Source organism: Trichechus manatus, unplaced genomic scaffold (assembly GCF_000243295.1).
Source record: "Trichechus manatus latirostris isolate Lorelei unplaced genomic scaffold, TriManLat1.0 scaffold00101, whole genome shotgun sequence".
NCBI classification, from domain to species: domain Eukaryota; kingdom Metazoa; phylum Chordata; class Mammalia; order Sirenia; family Trichechidae; genus Trichechus; species Trichechus manatus.
In genome coordinates, this window is record NW_004444037.1 from 6,194,436 (window position 1) to 6,215,910 (window position 21,475).

The window sequence follows — 21,475 nt, forward strand, 5'->3', positions numbered from 1 at the left end:
CAATATTTATTAAACTCATAATTCCACAGACTTATTTTTTAAAAAAGTATTAGGAACCAACGTAAGATTTCCAACTTTTAATTTTTCCAAATAAGGGCACTGACAAAAGAAATATCAATCATCACTACGTTTTCTTTTTTTTTTTTAAGAGCATGTTTGAAACTATCCCCTGAAGCCACCTTTAAACTAAGGGAACAGTTTAGCTCAAAAAGTAAAGATTGTCACCCTTGAGTACTGCGTTCTTTTTAAAAAATTATCTGTGTAAGACTAAATACTCAACAGCTATTTTAAAGCACAAATAGGAAGATTGTGGGGCAGGCAGGGCGTTTAAGTCAACGAGAGTGAAATATCCAGAACCGAAATAACGAGAACTTTGACGCTATGTGAAGAATGTAACCAACGCCACTGATCATTATGTCTAGAAACTATGGAATGGGACTGGGTTTTGCTGTGCATATTTTCACCAAAAATAAAATAAAGTATATATATATTTTTTTAAAAGGGCATGCTAACACCAAGGTCGTTACATCAGAAAGAACAATTCTTTAAATCAATTACATTTAAAGCTCAAAAGCTTCATTACATTAAATGTGCCTTTATTTGTTCTCTTATTTTCAATTTACAGGTCACAAACCTGGGAGAAATGTCACAGACCAGTACTGGCGTGCAGACCTGCATTAGTGACCATGTGGCCCGGGAGACCTGCTTCCCATCCATTCCTACCTTCCTCTGAGCATTTTAAGTATCACAACACCCAGTGCGTGAGTATGGACACCTTTACCTAACATAGATTTCTTCTTATACGAGGCTGGGCGATCGTAGAGTGATCTCTGGATGTCCGAATATTTAGAGACTTCTTTCCTTTCTAGCATGGGGACATACTGTGTGGTGTCGGCTTGTTTCATGTCCATGTAGTCGCCGTTGTTTTCAAAAGATAAAATAACATAACTGTAAAAACAGAAAAAAAACATTAGCCAGGGTTCCCCTCTGGAGCACTCACTGAACATTCAATAACTGATGATTAAAAAACAAAAACCAAACCCGTGGCCATGGAGTCAATTTTGACTCGTGGTGACCCCACGTGTTACAGAGTAGAACTACTCCATAGGGTTTTCTTGGCTATAATCTTTATGGAAGCAGAGTGCTAGGCATTTCTACTGCAGTGCCACCAGATGAGCTCGAATCACCAATCTTTAGGTTAGTAGTCGAGCACAAACCGTTTGAGCCACCCGGGGACCTCAGATGATGATTAGGTGCCTATGATGTGCCAGGTAGTGTGTGGTAGGCACTGGGGCTACAGGGATGAGCAAAAGCCACAGCAATCTGTGCCCTTCCTATGGGGAGATGAGCATGAATCAAATAATCACACAAAGACACAGAAGATCTCAAATTCACGTGTGCTCTGAAGGAAGGGAGGTTATGATAGCATATGAGGAGAATGACTAGATCTGGGGAGAAGAGGGGGGATCAGGAAGCACTTTCCTAATGACATAGAATGAATCGCCTTTACAAAGATGGGAAAGACTGGGAGAATGTTTGGTAGGTACCTGGCACATACAAAGGGCTCAACAAATGTTATTATTTACATATCTATTCATTTGTTTTCAGTGCCAGTCCCAACACTTCGTCTGCGGGAACCTAGACATCCTGAATAGCTACATCTAAGACTGTGGGGCTGTGCTCTCATAAAACCCATTGCCATCAAATCAATTCCAACTCATAGCAACCCTGTAGGACACAGCAGAACTGCCCCATAGGGTTTCCAAGGCTGTAATCTTTCCTGAAGCAGACTGCCACTCTTTCTCCCACAGAGCGGCAGGTGGGTTCAAACTGCTGACCTTGTGGTTATCAACCGAGTACTTAACCACTGCACTACCAGGACTCATTACGCTTCCATAGACTTATAAAAGGTTATAAGTCTATTACATTTAAAGTTTGAAAAATTGATTGCATTGCCTTTGTTCTTTCTCTTATTTTCAATTCATAGGCCACGAACCTGGGCCATGTGGCCTGGACAGACAATTACTACTGCTCAATAATATTTAGCGCCATTTGGTATCCATCAAGTAATTTAATAAGTGAACTCATTGTCCTTTCTGATCTTTACAGAATTTAAAATCTACAGTGATCTTTATAGCCACTTGTTGGTTTCTGCAGTGAGGATTCCTACCACTGGCTTGATCTGTAAGCCCAGGGTCAGCAAGGGCCAGTACCTTAAGCCAAAAGGCACCCAGACGGTTACTCATGAGTTACAAAAACTCAGGCATCACTGGCCAGAGCTGCATTTTCTAGGTCCTAAGTGGGCGACCACGGAAGCAGCAGTCAAGAAATCAAACAATATGTTCCATCTGGCAAATCAGCTGCAAGACCTCTTTGAAGTTTTAAAAAGTAAAGATGTCACTTTGATACCTAAGGTGCACCTGACCCAAGCCATGGTCTTTTCAATTGCTTTATATGCATCCCAAAACTGGACAATGAAATAGGAAGACAGAAGAAGAACTGATGCATCTGAATTGTGCTGTTGGCAAAGAATATTGTGGTGCCAGGAGAATGAACACATCAGTCTTAGAAGAAATACAACCACAATGTTCCTTAGATGCAAGATGGAGAGACTTCAGCTTGCTTACTTTCCTCACTTACCAGGAAAGACCAACTGGTAGAAAAGGACATCATGTTTGATAAAGTAGAGGGCCAACAAAAATGAGGGAAACTTGAGCTGGAGAAGGATGTAGAGCATAATTCTAACTCACAAAAAAAAGACCAGATTGACTGGCCTAAAAGAGACTGGAGAAACCTCGAGAGTATGGCCCCCCAGACACCCTTTTAGATCAGTGGTGAAGTTACCTCCGAGGTTCACTGTTCAGCCTGGGAGTGGACAGCCCCGTAAAACCAAATGAGACTAACGAGGTACAGGAGTCCAGTGACAAGGGCCAGAAGGCAGAAGGGGACAAGGAAGCTGGTGATAGGGAACCCAAGGTTGAGTAAGGATATTGTTGATGTGTTGTGAGATTGTTAACCATTGTCATAGGCAACATGTGTACTGTTTAATGAGAAACTATTTTGTTCTGTAAGCTTTCATCTTAAGTGAGAATAACAGCACAATTGGAAGAGTAGTCAATGTCACTGAACTGTGCATGTAGAAATTTTTGAAATGGTGTATCTTTGGCTATGTATATTTTCACCAAAAAAAAAAAAAGGTTGAGAATTTAGAGGGTTAATATGTTGTGGGGTTGTTAACCAATGTCATAAAACAACATGTGTACTTCTGTTTCATGAGAAACTATTTGTTCTGTTAGCCTTCACCTGAAGTACAATAAAATACAAAAAAAAAAAGAGGGAAACTCTTAATGCAATGGTTTGATACAATAGCTGCAACTATGCACTGGTGGTGAAGTGGTTAAGAGTTCGGCTGCTAACCAAAAAGTCGACAGTTCGAATCCACCAGCCATTCCTTGAAAACCCTATGGGGCAGTTCTACTCTGTCCTATATGGTCACTCTAAGTTGGAATCAACTCGATGGCAATGTGTTTGGTTTTTGGGCTTTTATGGACTCAAACATATTAACGACCACAAAGATGGCGTAGGATTTGGCAATGTTTCTTCTATACATAAGGTAGTCATGAGTTGGCACCGACTCAATAGCAATTAAAAACAACAACACAAACAAATAAATAACAGGATGGCTCCCAGGACTATTCCAACTCTCACTCTCATTCAAACCAATAAGCAAGGCCTCTCCACCTGATACACCTGCAGACATCATGATTCTGTCTGCACCATGTCATAGGATGACTGGGCAGGGTGGCTTGACTCTAAGTCTTGCTACATCCTGGCTCTGAATCTGCAGGCATTGAGTCTCTCATGACGTGGTTTCTCTCCACTGGGAGGCTCGTAAGACAATGATACACGGCAGCGTTTCTCTGTGTACTCACCTCCGTGTGCTTTCATCAGCGGGGTTCAATCCAAAGATGTCCAACTCTTTCTTTGGCTTCTCTGGGTGGTGACTCAGGAAGCTGTCTCTATTCTTATGCAAATAGTTGACCAAATCCCCATAGAAGCAGTACTCAGTGATGATGTAAATAGGTCCTGTGGGGACCAAAACCAGTTTGGAGATGGGTATGAAAATGAAGAACAGAAAAGCCATGACTCGTTATGTTTGGGCTTGCAAAAAAATGAGCTTCCATCAACTCAACTGAATCCAGTCAACTTCATTCAAGGTACAGACATTCACTGGCATGTTTGGGAGAGGAAAGTGGGGAGTTAAAAAACCTGGTTCGACGGTTTTCACAACCAGAGGTGTTCCATGAAAATTCCTACTCCCAGGTCAGTAGGCTTACCTGATTTTGTACAGGCTCCCAACAAGTTTACAATGTTTAAATGTGGCCCCAGGTGAGTCATTATCTTCAGTTCAGACATGAGAGCTTGTTTTTCACTGGATCTGGCTGTGGCTGTTGAAATAATCATGTACCAGGTCAACTGAGCCATCTACTTCCTGTTCTCAGACGAAGTCAATAACATGGCTAATTCTGTTGAATATTGCTTTATTTACCAAGAGTATAAAAAAGAAGCAGACAGTGACTCAGTCTGTCTGTTAATAAATAATTCCTTAGTCTTTAGGAGTCCCTCGGTGGTGCAAACAGTTAATACATTCAGCTGCTAACCAAAGGTTGGAAGTTTGAGGCCACCTAGAGGTACCTTGGAAGAAAAAATCTGGTGATCTACTTCAGAAAAAACAGCCAAAAAAAAACTGTATGGAGCACAGTTCTACTCTGACACACGTGGGGTCGTCATGAGTTGGAGTCAACTTGACAGGAACTGGTTTAAGTAAAAATAATAACTCTTGACTTTCCAACATGTTGGCAACAAGAACAATCTAAATAAACCTAAGCACACATAAAATCTGGGATCCAGTCTTAAATCTGGCATTTACTAGTTGTGTAATTTTGAGCGACTCACTTAACATCTCCATGTTCAAAAAAGTCCCCAGGAAGAGGCACTTACGTTTTAGCATCTTCACTGCGACTTTCATCACAGGCTGAGACCGGCTTAATCCATAGGCCGTTCCTTCAACCACTTTCCCAAATGCACCAGATCCCAGGATACGACCTGTGGACAAGCAGAACCATTAACACATGCAAATGTCTCCCCGTCACCTCAGCTTTATTTGCCTCGGCCAGCACTCCTGGGGGCACAGCTAGGCTGGGGTGGGTGTGTTTCCTGTATTGAATAAGCATCATTATTCTTCCAAGTCATCATGTCAAAAACAGAATTGAGCCCACAGGGAAAGAAATTAGTGTAACTGCTTTTGTCAAATAACATTTGCAAGGGAAAGGCAAACACAGACAGGAGAAAGGGGGGCCAGACCCTCCCTGGTGTGAGCACTCTGTCTACCAGCTCCTAGCAGGGCCAGACCATGGTTCCCCTGCACTTGCTCTCCGTGGCTCTTGCTCAAGCCGCTTGGTTCTCTGTCCTTCTATTTGCCACATGCAAATGGAGACATCTATTGCATCAATAAATCCTTAACTACTGGAAATATTTCAATATTCAAAACAGCACAGAGTCCAAGAAGTGATTAGGTAAATCTTCGGGCTGGCTTTCTTGCTGCCTGTTTGTCAGAAAGGTGCCCCGGGAGCACTGCATTTTGCTTCATGGTGGGAGATCGAAAAGGAAATCAAAGCTGTTGACTCTACCCTTAAAGAGCTCCCAGTCTGGGGGATGTTTCCTGGGGTGGTCAGGCTCTCCCAGTCTGGGGGATGTTTCCTGGGGTGGTCAGGCTCACTGTGTAGAGACAAGCCAGGGAAAGAATCAGCTCATAAGGGACACCGATGGCATGACACTGCCTCTTATTGCATGTCTGCATCACTGGAAACTGTACCTGGACAGTGTTGCTTCACCTGCAACTTGGTGATGTGATACACAGGTGCAGAAATGCCTCTTGGGATATTAGGGATTTTGACCTTTTCCCTCACCTAATTCCACTAAGCTTTCTTGTTCCTCTTTGTAAAACAGAGGGAAAAAATAATAATGAGAAAACTTAATCCCCTAGTGAAAGTATTTGAAACTGGGAGCAGCTACAGTGCTTTGTTTGGTCTCAGTTTAAGTAACCATGAAGAACTAAACTCTGCTGTACTTTGGAATGAGACAGGTGGATAATTAAAAACTGCATCAGGCATCCTTCAAAGTACATACTGTTAGAATATTCACTGGAAAACAACCTCTAGCTCTAACTTTCATTTGTCTTTGTCTTGTTTCCATTCATTCAGAATGCGATTTAAAAAAAAATCCCCCTGGACTAAAGCGTCTCGCACTTGGTCTCAACCCAGAATTGAAATATGTGAAAAGTTTGTCGTAAGTTGGCTTGGTTGTTTTTACATCTTTTACTTTAAAGTCTTCCTAAATTTTTATATTCTACATTCTAAATATATATATATATATTTAAAGAAGTATCTAATCCATCCTCAAAATGTACTGGATCAAAATATCTTTTGTGGGTGTCTTCATTCATTTATCATCTGTTCCTTTTTAGTCACAGAAATTCATCTCATTTCAATTTATGTCATTTCCAAAGCAAAGCCATTTTGGTAGGTATCTCTGCCAGGCCTCCTCATATTCTCTTCTCCCTTTGTACAATTTTCTTTAACAATAATTTGCTCTGGCCAGGGATTAAAAAAAATCACTACAGGGATCCAACTAACTCATTTTTTTTATTAACTAAAGTACATGCTTTATTTAGGTTCTCTTGTCTTTTACATAACGTACTCTTTCTGACAAGTAACTCATTTTTAAGACTGACAAATATTTCTGAAAGCAAATTTCTATTGCCTAGCTCTTTCTAATCATAAGCTCAGATCCCTTATTCCTCCACAAGCCTATAAATAGTAAAGTTACAAAGAAATCAAAAGGAAGTCTTGGCCATTCTGATCAGGGCCACAATAGATGGATCCTGATAAAATGGGAAAAAAAGTTGAACAGAACCTCGAAATCCTAAAAAAATAACAATAACAGACTCACTGTACCAGTTAAGACTGAAGGAATCCCTGAGACTACTGCCCTGAGATACTCTTCAAACCTTGAACTGAAACTAGCCCCTGAGGTCATCTTTTAGCTAAAAAACAGACTGGCTCACAAAATAAAGAATACCACCCATGAGTACTGTGCTCCTTTAAAAAAATCATCTATATGAGACCAAACGGTCAACAATTACTTTAAAACAAAGATGAGAATGTAAGTGGATAGAGAAACTAGATTAATGGAAACAGAACAACCAGAATGGAAATAATGAGAATGTTCACTATTGTGACGAATGTAACCAATGTCACTGAACAATTTGTGTATAAATTGTTGAATGGGAACCTAAACTGCTGTGTAAACCTTCACCAAAAACACAATAAAATATTATTTTTAAAAAAGGGTGTGAGGGGAGTCTTGGGAGATCACCCCAATAGAAGCTTACCAAGCACTAGTCCATCTCTTGGAAACTCCCATCTGGAGTCATAAGGCAGCTGCATAGGGTCCACATAAATATATTCATGTCCATCAGGGCTGATTGATTCAATGACCCTCCAACGAATTTCATACCTTGGCTTCTATAAATGACCAAGACAGGTAACTGGTGAGTTACCCAAGTTCAAATGCACCAAAGCTTAATTAACGGCAGCAGCAAAGTGTGCGGACACAGTAGGATCCAACAACATTCATTCAACATATAACATATTACTGAGCTCCTTCTCTGTGCCAAGCACTAACTTAGCTGCTATTCTTCTTGTTCTCACGGACTTCAAAGATTTTGAGTTCTCTGAGAAAATATCTACCTGTTTCCAAATGACGACCAGGACAATAAGTGAGATGATCACAATCACCAATAGCACCAAGACTGCAGCCGCCACAGTGAGTTCAGAACGCAGAGCTAGAAGACAAGAGAGGAGACATGGTGAAGAACTTCCTCACAAACATGTGGGAAGGAAGGAAGGCAGTGTGACTGCGCCAGGGCAGGAATCGCTCACTGTCAGTCGGCAAGTGTGAGGGCAGCCTGGCATCTTACAGGGACAGGCGATAACATCTCTCAAACATCTATCCGCATGAAACATCTACTCTTAAAAAAGACAAAAAATCAGGGGATCTCGATACTTTCTCTCGACATGTTCCAAAATTAACCTTTTGGACAATATGTGAATTAGAGCAGTAAAGACTGATAAATGAGTTTGGCAACTACTATAAGCTCAGATGAGTCCCTGAGTGGTGCAGACGGTTAATGCGCTCAGCAGCTAACCGAAAGGCTGGAGGTTCCAGTCCACCCAGAGGCACCTCAGAAGAAAGGCCTAGCAATCTACTAAGGAAAAATCAGCCATTGAAAACCCTATGGAGCACAGTTCTACTCTTGACACACATGAGGTCACCACAAGTCAGAGTCAACTCGATGGCAACTGGTTTAAGTTCAGAAACCGCTACTTGATAAGCTTTATTATTTTGAGAGGTTGAATTTTGTTTATGTTGCCTTTGGATTTCCTGAGTTTTTTCTGTTGAAGAATTCAACTTGTCTCAACTGTTGTCAGGAGCAACAAAATAGGAGATCTTCCCTCCCCATCCTCCTTCCCCACACACTTAAAGAGATCGGGTAGCTGGTCTATTGGACAAGTGGGATGCCGAGGGGCCTCTACAAGATGCAGTTTTGGATCTGAATCTTGACAGAAGGGCTCCCACACAGATGCCCAGAGAAGGCTCTGGAGGAGCAGCCATAGCTGACTTTCTGCTTGGGGACCTCCATGCCTGTCTGACCCCACCTGGGATTCAAAGTTTCGCCTGAGGGAGACGGGGCTCAGCTGATCGCTTTGACAGAGCTGTCCTGACTGTTAAGCAACTCACTGGGAGCCACCAGCTTCAGTTCCCGGTTCTCAATCCCAAGAAGATTCTTAGCCAGGCATCGAACTGCAATGGTCTCCTCCACTTTGGTGAAGGTCACTCGGCCCTCCACGGTGCTCCTGCCTCGGGGGTAGATCTCAGTGATGATGTTCGAGACATTGTTGGCCAAAACCGTCCATGAAGTCTCATTATTACATCTGGAAAGGAAAAGGACATAAATACAGAGCAGTTATTGGGAGTAGTGGGGGAGAGGGCAGCCATGAGAATAACCTAAAACAGTAAGCAGTTCTCACCTTGTCTACGTTTGGGGGTGTTGCATGTTGACTTTCTTATTTTGTGTGCAATTAACAATAAACCTTGCGGGAGTTACTGCTTAATGGATACTGAGATTCTATTTGGGTTGATGAAAAGTTTTGGAAATAGATAGTGGTGCCCCAGTAGAGCAGTGGCTAAAGCACTCAGCTGCTAACCATAAGGTCAGCGGTTCGAACCCACCACCCACTCCGTGGGAGAAAGATGTGGCAGTCTGCTTCCGTAAAGATTTAGTCTTGGAAACTTCATAGGGTTGCTATGAGCCAGAATCGACTCAACAGCAGTGGGTTTGATTTGGGTTTAGATGGTTGCACATTGAGAATATAATTAATGTCACTTAAAAACAGTTAAAATGGCAAGTTTTATGTTACATATATTTTACCACAATTAAAAAAGAAAATTAAAGAGAAACCTAGAAAAAAGAAAAAAAAAAAACTTCTGTGCGTTTTCTGAACACACACCCAAAGAGAGAATAAAATACATGCAGATAACTGAAAGTTAACTCTTTATGAAGACGACGCAGAAATAAGCAAGTTCAATAAAATATCACTACAAATCCAAAACCTTGAACTTATTACCAAACTGAACATTTCAACTTTAAAAATATTTAACTACCCTCCCTCCCATTTTCCCACCCCTTCAGAAAGGCCTGGCACCCTCCCTTCTCACCCAGGATGCTCTCCCTCACCACCCACAGTGTAAAGGGCACCTAAGGTGTTACCTGGGCTAGAACAATCCCCTGGCTGAGTTATAAGACCTAGATTCCAGCTCCATTCAATAGCCAAGTCCTGTACCCTCAAGCTCTAGGAGAGGGTATGACTAGGAAGCTCAGCCTTCCGAAGAATAAATCAAGGCTTTGAACACAGCGAGTTGCTATGGGTGGAAGTCTGAACCCGTGCCCATTTGAGAAGGTTGACGACAGGGGAGGTAGGGAGTTAACTTTCACCCAACAGCAAGTGGACGAAGGCGGTAGTGAGTAGCCACATGGGCACTCTTTTCATTTATGTTAACATGTCAGTCTAGTCACAAGTACGAATATGAGCAGAAAAGTTCACCGCATAAGAAATGACGTAAAAGTGTGGGCTGGAGTAGCGAAAACTCTCTTAGAACAGTGGTTCTTAAAATTCATCATTTTTTCAGATTAGAGATCCTTTGAGAATCCAATGAAAGAAACAGACCTTCTCCCTACACTATTCATGGACACACATACACACTCTCTGAAGCTGCTCAGAACCCCATCTTGTAGCTTATGAGTCACATACATGAGCCTTAGATCAAATAAGAATCACAAATTTAAAAAAGGCCAATGGGGAGGGAAGGGAAGTATGGGAGTTCTCTGTAATTTCTGCTGAATATTTCTGTAAATCTAAAACTTCTCTAAAAAAGTAAAGTCCATTACATTTTTTTTAAGTTAAAAAAAGTTAGAGTTATCATATGACCTAGCAATTCCATTCCTAAGTATATACCCAAGAGAAATGAAAACATGTTTATGCAAAAACTTGTATATGAGTGTTCTTAGCAGCATTATTCATAATAGCCAAAAGGCAAAAATAATCCAGATGTCCAACTGTCCATAAACAAAATGCGGTATATCCATACAATGGAATATTATTCACCCATAAAAAGGAATGGATGAATCTTAAAAACATTATGGTAAATGAAACAAGCCCGTCACAAATCACCACATATTAGATGATTCCAAACCCAAAAAGCTAAATCCATTGCCGCTGAGTCAATTCTGACTCATATCGACCCTACAGGACAGAGTAGAACTGCCCCATAGGGTTTCCAAGGACCGGCTGGTGGATTCGAACTGCCAATCTTTTGGTTAGCAGCTGAATGCTTAACCACTGCACCACCAGGGCTCCAAGATGATTCCATTTACATGAAATGGCCATAAAAGGCTAATACACAGAGATAGAAATGGTTGCCCTGGGCTATGGGGGGGATGAGGGATTGGGGGTGTGATAGCTAAAGGGTATGAGGTTTCTTTTTGGAGTGATGAAAGTCTTCTAAAATTGGTTGTGGTGATGGTTGCACAATTCTGTGAATATACTAAAAACCACTCAATCATACACTTAAAGGGTGAATTTTATGGCATGTAAATTATATCTCAACAAAACTGTCATGGAGAGAAAAAAAAGGGGTAACAAAAGAAATAAAATGCACTTGAGGTCCTTTTTATCAAGGGAGAAACATTCTGACCACAAAAGACAAAAGAACACCTGGTTTCCATACTTTTTAATATCCTTGCAAATCATCCAATCAATGTCAGGAAGAGGGGTTCCTGCAGCCGTGCACCTCACAGTCTGTCCCCCTGTAGAGCCATGGTGGTCATCAACCAAGTCCAGAATGGAGGAGGGAACTGCAAGAGGTTGAAGGAAGTCAGCAATGAATGGTTCATGTCCCAGAACTCTGGGGACTGCAAATTGGAAGCCTGAGTTCAGACCTTGTCCATATGGCATTCGAACCGACAAATCCAGTAACCACCACAGAGGGCTAGAAAGCCAGCTGTGTGTGGAACAGCGCTCCAATTTGGACAGACCCACTTGGTTAAGAGCATTTTCACAGTTTCAGGGTTTTGGAATTTGTGCCCTGTGGTGTTTTAAATCTGGAGTGAAGGAAGTGAAAAGACCCTGTGGTTATTTGGCTTAAAGGCAAGGAAGCTCTTAAAATTATATTGTAGTTTGGGATTCAACTAATGGATTCAGCTAAAGTGTAATATGAAACACCATTTACCAAAGTGCATCTGTGGAATGTTATTAAGTTTTAAAGATTTTTTTTTTTAATCTCTGGTCAAAGAAGTTAGGGATATGCTAATGGAAAATCACAAATGTACTGTGAGGCCCAAAAGAGCCCATCTGAGACACGACCTGGCACATGGCAGGCACGCAGTAAATAGATGCTGAGCCTGAATGTAAAGAGGCTTGAGCACTCCATTACGGTAAGGGTCACTGTACAACGTCTACAAGGGAAGCTAAGCAAAAAGGTCAAACTCTCCAGAACACTCCAAGGTCATCCAGATCGAAAAGCATCCCTTCACTCTTCCCAGAACTAGAGATGTCACATTGAGAAATGGGTGTGAGGAAAATGGTAGAGCCAAGGAATTGCCAGACTGTTCTAGAGCAGTCCGGAGCCTCCCAGAACTATCTGAATTTATAAATCCAACAAAGCTATCCCTGATATCCCTGTTTCCCCACTAAAGTGTTGTTTTTCCCTCCTCAACCTAACAGAAAGATGCTGGATTCACTGAGCTACCATTATCTTCACACTGCCTTTACATACCTTGAGTTAATAGTTCAAAAGTATAGCTCTTCACATCATCTTCATTTTGAACTACAATAGTATAATGGCCACTGTCTTCTTCCTTAGCACGGATCAGCTTTAATTTACTTCGATACCTTAAAAGAAAAGAACTTTTTGCTTCAACAAGTGTTAGCTAAACAGATCCCAATGATTAAGATACTACATTCAATTTAAAAATTATTTTTGTAAAAAATCATAAAACACCTTTTTTGTCTGAATCATCTCTTTTCTGCAATTCTTAATACGTTTCCCACATGTTGAAGGTCCAAGTCATAGACACTTAATTCTTACAACAGAAAACTAGGCATTGTGAGATGAGGAACAGCTTACATGCACCCAAGAGCAATTAGCTCTGAGAAGACCTGACTTCTGGATGGGAATAAACCCATTCTATCAGCTTTAAAAAAAAATAAACCTTAATTTTTACCTTTTAAAAAAAATACTTGGTTCCCCTAAATATCTATCCTTTCAGCCAAACAATGGAACTCCACTGGAAGAAAGAAATAACCTTCTCTGCATATTGATATGGAGAGATCTCAAGGATATGAGATTTCCACTTGCTTGTATTTGCTTAAAGAAACTCTGGAAGGTTTCACAAGAACTTAATGAAACTAATGAAAGCATTCCCTGTGGTGGGTGGGGAGGCAGAGGAACTGGGCAGGTAGGGGCAGGAGTGGAGTGAGGCTTTTTACAATGCATTTTCTTTAAGTTTGTTTGTTTTTAAAGCATGGAATTTTTTCACCTATTCAAAAAATGAATTAGAAAAATATATTTCCATACATTATTAAAGGGAACTTTCCAAAAGATTTCCTATGCTTGTTATAAATGACATTTGACCGTGTGTGTGTGTCTGTGTGTCTGTGTGTGCATGTGCACACGTGTGTGAGCATAAATATTTAGTATTTGCTCAATTTAGGGCCCTTCTTCGTAGAATATCAGTGTGGAAAAACAACTAGAGTGGAGAAGGGAGAGCACTGGTTATGGACTGAGAAGACCTTGGGCCTTAGTGAAATTCTCTGTGCCTCAGTTTCCTTAGGTATAAAATGGAATAATGGTACAAATAGCACAGGTCATTTTGAGGGTTACTGAGACTGTATGTGTGAATGTGTGAAAGCATTTAGGAGGCTCAAAAGCACTCTGAAAATGTAAAGTCTTCTAGCCCAAGATGCTGAGACACTGGGATCTGTGATGAGAACGCACTGGGCTGATTTTCCCTCTGCTGCACCACACTGATCATGCTTCAGGACTAGATTTCCTCAGAGAGTCCCCTTAGGCACACCTGTCTTCCGATCACCAAATGATCTTCTGTCATTCATTTTCTGCACTCGTTTGATCAAGAAGGCCAATGGGTACACCGGCTTTAGGTTCCATGAAGCCAGAAATCCCATCCATCTTTTTCAACTTTGTGTCTCCTAGGACACAATAGCAACTAAAAAAATATATGCTGGAGGAATTCTTGTATCCCTTCAACAGGCAGCTTTCCAGAATCACTTAGTTGGCGAGCTTGTCTTTTCACTACTATTGATGATGGCTTGCAGATAGTGCTAACACAAGGGTTTGAAGTGCTAGCTGTGCCGGAAATACACTACTCTTCTCCCCTCACAGTCTACTGGAAAGTTCGGCACTGCCCCCATCTTTGTGCACCTTCATTTCAGGCCATCAGACAGCTTTCCAGATTCAGTATTCCACTTCCTTTTCAATCACTGTTCTAGACAGGTCATAAAATCCATTTTCTCACATGTAGCTCCACAAGTACTCATTGAATTTAGTCCAGAAAAAAGAAAGTACATCCTGAGGTTAAGTGAGCTGATGAGAGAGGTTCTTTTCTCCCCTTTCTTGACTTTTGTCTCTTTAGGACAATTTCTGACAAAGGCTAGAGCTGGATTAGCTGGGCCCTTCAAGATGTACCTTCTGACTCTTAGATTCCAATCATAGTTTAAAACTGCAAGAGACCTCAAGACAGTATCTAATCCAGTTCCTTGCCTTCAGGACATAAGATATTATTAACCCTACCTTACAGATGAGGAAACAGAGGCTGAGTGGTGACTTACTCAAAACTCCACCACCAATTAAGACATGGAGCACAGTCTATTGGCACAGAGGGGTGGGATCTAAACTAACCATTGCAAGTCTCTCGCCTAAACAAACTTAACCAGGCTCTACTCTTATTTCCTATACAGGCCTCCACTGGGGCAAATGAGTTTCAAATTAAACCCATGATGCTTCATTTCATGTAAGTTTATATGATAATTGCCTTTGTGACTGGAATCCCCATACATGTCTACTCTGAACATGGGCATCAAGGAAGATATATTCAGTCCAAGTGGGTCCGATTTAACTTTCTTTCTTCCATTCCTAGCTGGATCCAATAAACTGTGTTTCACTGGAGAGTAGAGCTTTTCACCTCTTCTCTCTGTTCATTTTATCATAAAGTACTACCTAACACACGGTTACCAAATTGCAGTGTTTTAATTAATACTTGACTTCAAGCATTTCACTCAGATTGTTAAGCTTTCTGGATTGACTTGTGGTTTGGGCTGTAAGACAAACACACATCTTTGTCTGTCTAGGGCCACACAATAAAAAGAAAAGACACGCTTGAGAAAGGTCCATCTTTACCTTATCTCCTGAATCCTTTCTACGTCAGTGGTGATCTCAGTCAGGTTTTCAATCAGCGTCATGTTGTCCTTCAGCCATGATATCCTGGGAAGAGGGTAGGCCTTTATGTCCACCACAAAATGTTTAACTTCATGCAGGTTGACAGCTTCCAACTGGCTGAAGTTGGGTTTGATTTCAATGAATCCTTTCTCTGTACAGAGAAAAGTTTCCATTAAATAATGATTACCAGATAGCAGGTTCCGAGCAGCATGGATGACTGACAGTTTAGAAAGCAGACTGTACCATGAACAGAAATGGTGACTTTCTTCATTTCTTTGACCTCCTTGGTGGCCTGGCGGGCAGCACATTCATAATCTCCACTGTCTTTCACTGTAGCCTCAGGGATCGTCAAAGTGTACACTAGCTTGATGGTTGGAACTTTGATTTCCTCAAGCATTGTGACGCCTTTGCCCTTCTACAGCAGAAGGGAGGAAAGTCAAATTTTTAAAAAGCTAGCTGCTGAGAAAATTGTTTTAAAAGGATATTTAATGACATAGGAAGGTGCTTGTCCTATCCTGCTGAAGAAAAAACATGTAACAATACTTATTAATTATTAAAAGTATATATACATATAGAATCCCTGGATGGAGCAAACAGTTAAGCACTTGGCTACGAACCAAAAGGTTGACGATTCAAGTCTACCCAGAGGTACCTAGGAAGAAAGCCCTGACTATCTACTTCTGAAAGATCACATCCACTGAAACCTTACGGAGTGCAGATCTACTCTGACACACATGGGGTCACCATGAGTCCGGATCAACTTGACGGCAACTGGTTTGGTTTGGTTTGGGATCCATGTATAAAATACATATGTATAAAAAATATTTAAAGAATTTATCACCCTAAAATATTAACGGTGATGCTCTGAGGAGTTTGTCCTCTGTTTCTCTATATTTTACAAAATTTCAACAATAAATCTTCATTACTTCTGTAATCAGAAAAAAAAAGTTGTTTTAAAAAACAGTATTTTGATTATATACTTTTGGGCCAAGTAGCATGCACTTTGGTTTGGAAAAATTGTCTACTGCTAATAAACGGAAAAAAAATGGTTTACGTTCTAAGGATTAAAGGCAATCAAACATGAACAACAAAAAAAAAGCTTCATATTTTAGGGACAATGTACACATATTGAGCTGTGACTATTGCTTCAATGCACGAGCTTTATAAGGCAGTATGCGAAAATGCCCACCTTCCAATCAGGTGCCTCAGAAAGAAAGAGCAGCAGCAAAAGAATGAAGGAGACAAATGGGCAAAAGGAGGAAGAGAAATGGATACTAGCAGAGAAACTATCAACTGCAAAGGAAAAAAAAAAAGGCAAAAAGCAGAAAGTTACAACTCAGGAGTAAAGGGAAAAAAATTATATCTGGTTTATGTTCTCCATGAGGCCACTGTATTAAACACTGTTAATCATTTCCACCTTAGGCCTTCCTACACACAGCTCTCCTATACACTTACCACAATATATTAGAAAGAATGAGACGCCATGCATAATCACCCCTGACTGAGAGAGAGCATGGTGGTTCCCTTCCTTACTTCTTCCGCCTCTCTCCCTCTCCATCCTTCTGTGGAGGCACTGGTTTCTAGCACAGTGCCTTGGGTTTAGCAAATATCACTAAAAACCTTTGCAATGACTGCTGACTGAAGGCGTCACGAAAAGAAAAAGCAGGCAGGTAGGAGGCAGAATTAAATGCCTCAAAACCCAAAGGGCACAGGAGCTAAGAAAATGAGATTTAACCAATGTCTCAGCAATTAGAAAAACTTAAAATCCATTGGTTTTTTAGCTTTTCTAACTTTTTGGTTGTTATCTTGCAGCCACAGAACCCTCCTCTTTCTGACTTCTGAAAAGAAGGCTCAATGAGCAATCAGCATGCATTCTAAAGGTCCTGATTCAACTACTGTCATCTCAGACTCTCCCACTGATCAAGAGGCTTAAAGATCATTGCTGTGGATTAATTGTGTCCTTACCAAAAATATGTGTTGGAATCTTAATCTCTATACCTGTGGATACAATCCTATTCGGAAATAGGGTTCTCTGTGTTAATGAGGCCATATCAGTGTAGGATGTGTCCTAAATCTAATCACTTTTGAGTGATATAAAGAGCAGGATAAGCACAGAAACAAGTGAGCACAAATGGGGGAAAACAGACTGTATCTGATGACAATGGAGAAAGGTGAATCTCCAAGCTCAGGAATTCCAAGGATTGCCAGCTACTTGGAGCCCTGGTGATGCAGTGGTTAAGAGCTCAGCTGCTAACCAAAAGGTCGGCAGTTCAAATCCACCATCTGTTCCTTGGAAACCCTATGGGGCGGTTCTACTCTGTCCTACAGGGTTGCTGTGAGTCAGAACTGACTTGATGGTACCTAACAACAGAAGCTGAAAACAGTCAAGAAAGGACCTTACTCTAGAACCACACCCTGAATTCAGACTTCTAGCCTCTTGAACTGTGAGAAAATAAATTTCTGCTTTAAAGCCTCCCATCTGTGATATTTCTGTTACAGCAGCACTAAGAAACTAAGACAGTCATCTAGTCAATTATGCTCATTATAGAGATGGGTAGTATAGTAGAGGGTCAGTGAAAAAGAGGAAGACCCTCAAGGAGACGGGCTGACATAGTGGCTGCAATAATGGGCTCAAGCATAACAACAATTGTGAGGATGGCGCAGGACCAGGCAGTGTTTCGTTCTGTTGTACACAGGGTTGTCATGAGTCAGAACCAACTCAACGGCACCTAACAACAACAACACAGAGCTGGGAAACTGAGGTCTAGTAAAGTTCAGTGGTGTGCCCGTCCATGACAGATATAACTGGAATGCAGGTCTTTTGAGACTCGTTGTGCTCCGCTGCATGCCCACACGAGCTCTGAAGGTACCTACCACTTCTCCAGGGTAAGTCCACTGAAGGTCAACAACTTCATTGTTAAAGACTGCACAAGTGACTACAATCGTCTCTCCTGACTTATACACAGTTTTAAGAGCTTCCATTTCTAGGTCAAGTTCTGATGTTGCTATAAAAAAGAGAAGAACAAACACAAGGACCTAAATATCCATAGTGTAGTTTAGAATCTCATACGGTTTCAAGTTTTTTGTTGTTGTATTTAATGGCATAGTGGTTAAGAGCTCGGCTGTTAACAAAAAGGTCGGCAGTTCAAATCCACCAGCCACTCCTTGGAAACCCTATGGGACATTTCTACTCTGTCCTATGGGGTTGCTATGAGTCGGAACTGACTCAATGGCACCTAACAACAACAACACCATAACAGTTGCGTGTCTGTGTGTAAGAAAATCACGAAAAATAGTTTGCAAGCCAGTTTGTTCAAGGCAACCGTTTTTAAATCTCAACGTCCTTAATTCTGAGTTGGTATACACAATTCGGCACGTAGTTATAGAGTCCCTGGGTGGTGCAAACAGTTAAAACATGCTCAGCTGCTCAGTTTGAGTCCACCCAGAGCTGTCAACAACAACATGGCCTGGAGAAAAGACCTAGACACCTGCTTCAGAAAAACCAGCTATTGAAAACCCTATAGAGCACAGTTCTACTCTGACACACCCGGGGTGGCCGTGAGCCGAAGGCAGCTCGACAGCAACTGAAATGCGTGTGTGCATAACAGAAATACAAAATAATAACAGCAACAAGACTCAATTCTAATTAAACAGAACACTATACTTCTGAGCACTTAGGTTAATTAATTTTGCAATCACTTTTTCTGAGATATTTCTTCATTTATTCCATCAACTAATCTTTCCTGAATGGCACTCTTTCAGGCACTTTGCTCCTACCCCATCATTTATTCTCCTCCTCTCTTCCATTCTACTTTTCAGTTATTCTCAGCACTTTTCCAGAACTAACACAGAGCCTGCCAAAAAATAAGCCCTTAATAATATTTACATGGCATACTCTTCCCGCTGCAGACCTACATGTACACAGCAAGTGCTCATTGAATATCTGTTGACTCGTACTTGCATTATGCTTTACCATTCACGCTAGCCACTCACATCAAAGGGATGAGGTCTATAACTCCAAGCCTTTCTCAAAATTAAAACCACTTTTCTTAAGTTACTAAAATTAATCCAGGCATCCAACCCCCATGGACATATATTTGTTTTTAGGGCTTCTGTGGTCAGGAATGTGAGTAAGAGGCTTATACAAGAAAAAAATTCCTTACAGTGTTTTGAAATCAACTGATGAAACATGAAATCTTACAGAGGTAAGAAAGCTTTTTGGTTTTAGTAATTTTAAGCACAGTATTATGATGGTCCCAAAGGTCAGCCAACCACTGTATGGGTCCTAAATCCCCAAATCGGAATTCAAAATCTCCACCACCAGTGATTATGGTTTTTAAAATGTTGCACACATATGATTTTTTTGCCTGTTGTTCTTATTTAAAGGAGGGAGAGGGGACAAGTACCTTTTAAAGCATACACATTAAAAGGGTCGGTCTTGAACGTCTTCCCTCTGACGGAAGCCTCACAGGTGTAGGACCCCACGGTGAAAGTTCCGTTAAAGCCCTGTTTGCTGTCATAGGAGGCATGAACCACCTCATCACCGTTGCGCAAGGTGACCGGGGTCTCAGGGTCAGTCGTGCGGCAGGGTATGATGGCAGAATCATCCTCCTCCGCAATGACTAAATAATCCACCATTCCCAGAGGTACGAAGACTACATCTGGGTCTGCAGTTAAAAAAAAAAAAAAAACTTATTAGACATTAATTTTACCTTTACACATATATCCAGAAAAATCACCCCATTGGCATCAATCTTACTAGGTGGAAACTTTACCTTTACCCACATATCCAGAAGTCTCCTCACTGACTTTAGTCACCATAACAGCTAGATGATGATTTAAAGGAGGGAGTTTTGGTTTTTTTTTTTTTAATAGGATCTATAAGAGTTTTGTGTGTGTGTGTGTGCGTGTTTAAGAAAACCCTGAAAAATGATCTGCAAACCAGTTTGTTCAAGACAGAATTTTTAAAATCTCGAAGTCCTTAATTCTGAGTTGGTATACACAATCTGGAGCCCTAGTGGTGCAGTGGTTAGGAGCTTGGCTGCTAACCAAAAGGTCAGCAGTTCAAATCCAACCAGCTGCTCCTTGGAAACCCTATGGGGCAGTTCTACTCTGTCCTATAGGGTCACTATGAGTCGAAATCGACTCAACGGCAATGGTTTTTTTTTTTTTTTTTGTATACACAAAAGTAGTTATAATATAGAGTCCCTAGGTGGTGTAAATGGTTAATACGCTCATCTGATCAGTCTGAGTCGACCCAGAGGTGTCAACAACAACAGAGGCGTCTCGGAAAAAAGGCCTGGAGATCTACTTCCAAAAAATCTATTTCTGAAAACTTAAAGTACTAATAATACCAGGTTGCCTGTACCTTAATAAAAAAAAATAAAAATAAAAACTGATGATAAATAGAAATACTAGTCAGGAATTCAAATCAGAATCTAAACAACTAAAAACAAAAATGTGCAATAAAATAATAGGGTTCAATTCTGTTCAAGAGAACACGAAACAAGAGAAAAAATTCATAATTAAAAAATCATGAAATACTATCACTAGCCATTAGAAAAATGCAAACCAAAACCACAATGAAATACCATCTCACCCCAGCACCACTGGCATGAATCAAAAAAAAACAGAAAATAACGAATGTTGGAGAGGCTGTGGGGAGACTGGAACTCTTGTGCACTGCTGGTGGGAATGCAAAATGGTACAACTATTTTGGAAAACAATATGGTGCTTCTTTAGAAAGCTAGAAACAGAAATACCATATGATCCAACAATCCCATTCCTAGGAATATATCCTAGAGAAATAACAGCCGTCACCCGAATAGACACATTCACATCCATGTTCATTGCAGCATTGTTCGCAATAGCAAAAAGATAGAAACAACCCAGATGCCCATCAACAGATGAATGGATAAACAAACTATGGTACATACACACAATGGAGTACTACACAACAACAAAGAACAATGATGAATCTGCGAAGCATCTCACAACGTGGATGAATCTGGAGGACATTATGCTGAGTGAAATAAGTCCATCACAAAAGGACAAATATTTTATGAGACCACTACTATAAAAACTCATGAAAAGATTTACACATAAAAAGAAACAGTCTTTGATGGTTACGAGGGAGGGGAGGAGTGGGGATGGAAAAACACTAAATAGACAATAGAAAAGTGGTAACTTTGGTGAAGGCTAAGACAGTACACAATACCGGGAAAGCCAGCACAACTTGTCCAAGGCAAGGTCATGGAAGCTCCATAGACACATCCAAACTCCCTGAGGGACCGAATTATTGGGCTGAGGGCTGTGGGGACCATGGTCTGAGGGAACATCT

The 21,475-nt window shown here is 41.0% G+C and overlaps 1 protein-coding gene across 2 annotated transcripts in view; it reads right to left on the reverse strand.

Moving 5' to 3' along the window:
- The window catches only part of PDGFRA (platelet derived growth factor receptor alpha), a 50,838-nt gene that overhangs the window by 12,701 nt on the left and 16,662 nt on the right, over window positions 1-21,475 (reverse strand). For both annotated transcript variants that reach the window (XM_004382895.3, XM_023737338.1), the window contains exons 4-16: window positions 19,542-19,802; window positions 18,010-18,140; window positions 15,379-15,550; window positions 15,097-15,286; window positions 12,457-12,572; window positions 11,410-11,536; window positions 8,863-9,056; window positions 7,812-7,906; window positions 7,454-7,586; window positions 5,002-5,106; window positions 4,338-4,448; window positions 3,933-4,086; window positions 782-948 (exon numbers count right to left, since the gene is read on the reverse strand). In XM_004382895.3, the coding sequence (XP_004382952.1) occupies window positions 782-948; window positions 3,933-4,086; window positions 4,338-4,448; window positions 5,002-5,106; window positions 7,454-7,586; window positions 7,812-7,906; window positions 8,863-9,056; window positions 11,410-11,536; window positions 12,457-12,572; window positions 15,097-15,286; window positions 15,379-15,550; window positions 18,010-18,140; window positions 19,542-19,802 (1,956 nt within the window). The remainder of the gene's footprint in view (window positions 1-781; window positions 949-3,932; window positions 4,087-4,337; window positions 4,449-5,001; window positions 5,107-7,453; window positions 7,587-7,811; window positions 7,907-8,862; window positions 9,057-11,409; window positions 11,537-12,456; window positions 12,573-15,096; window positions 15,287-15,378; window positions 15,551-18,009; window positions 18,141-19,541; window positions 19,803-21,475) is intronic.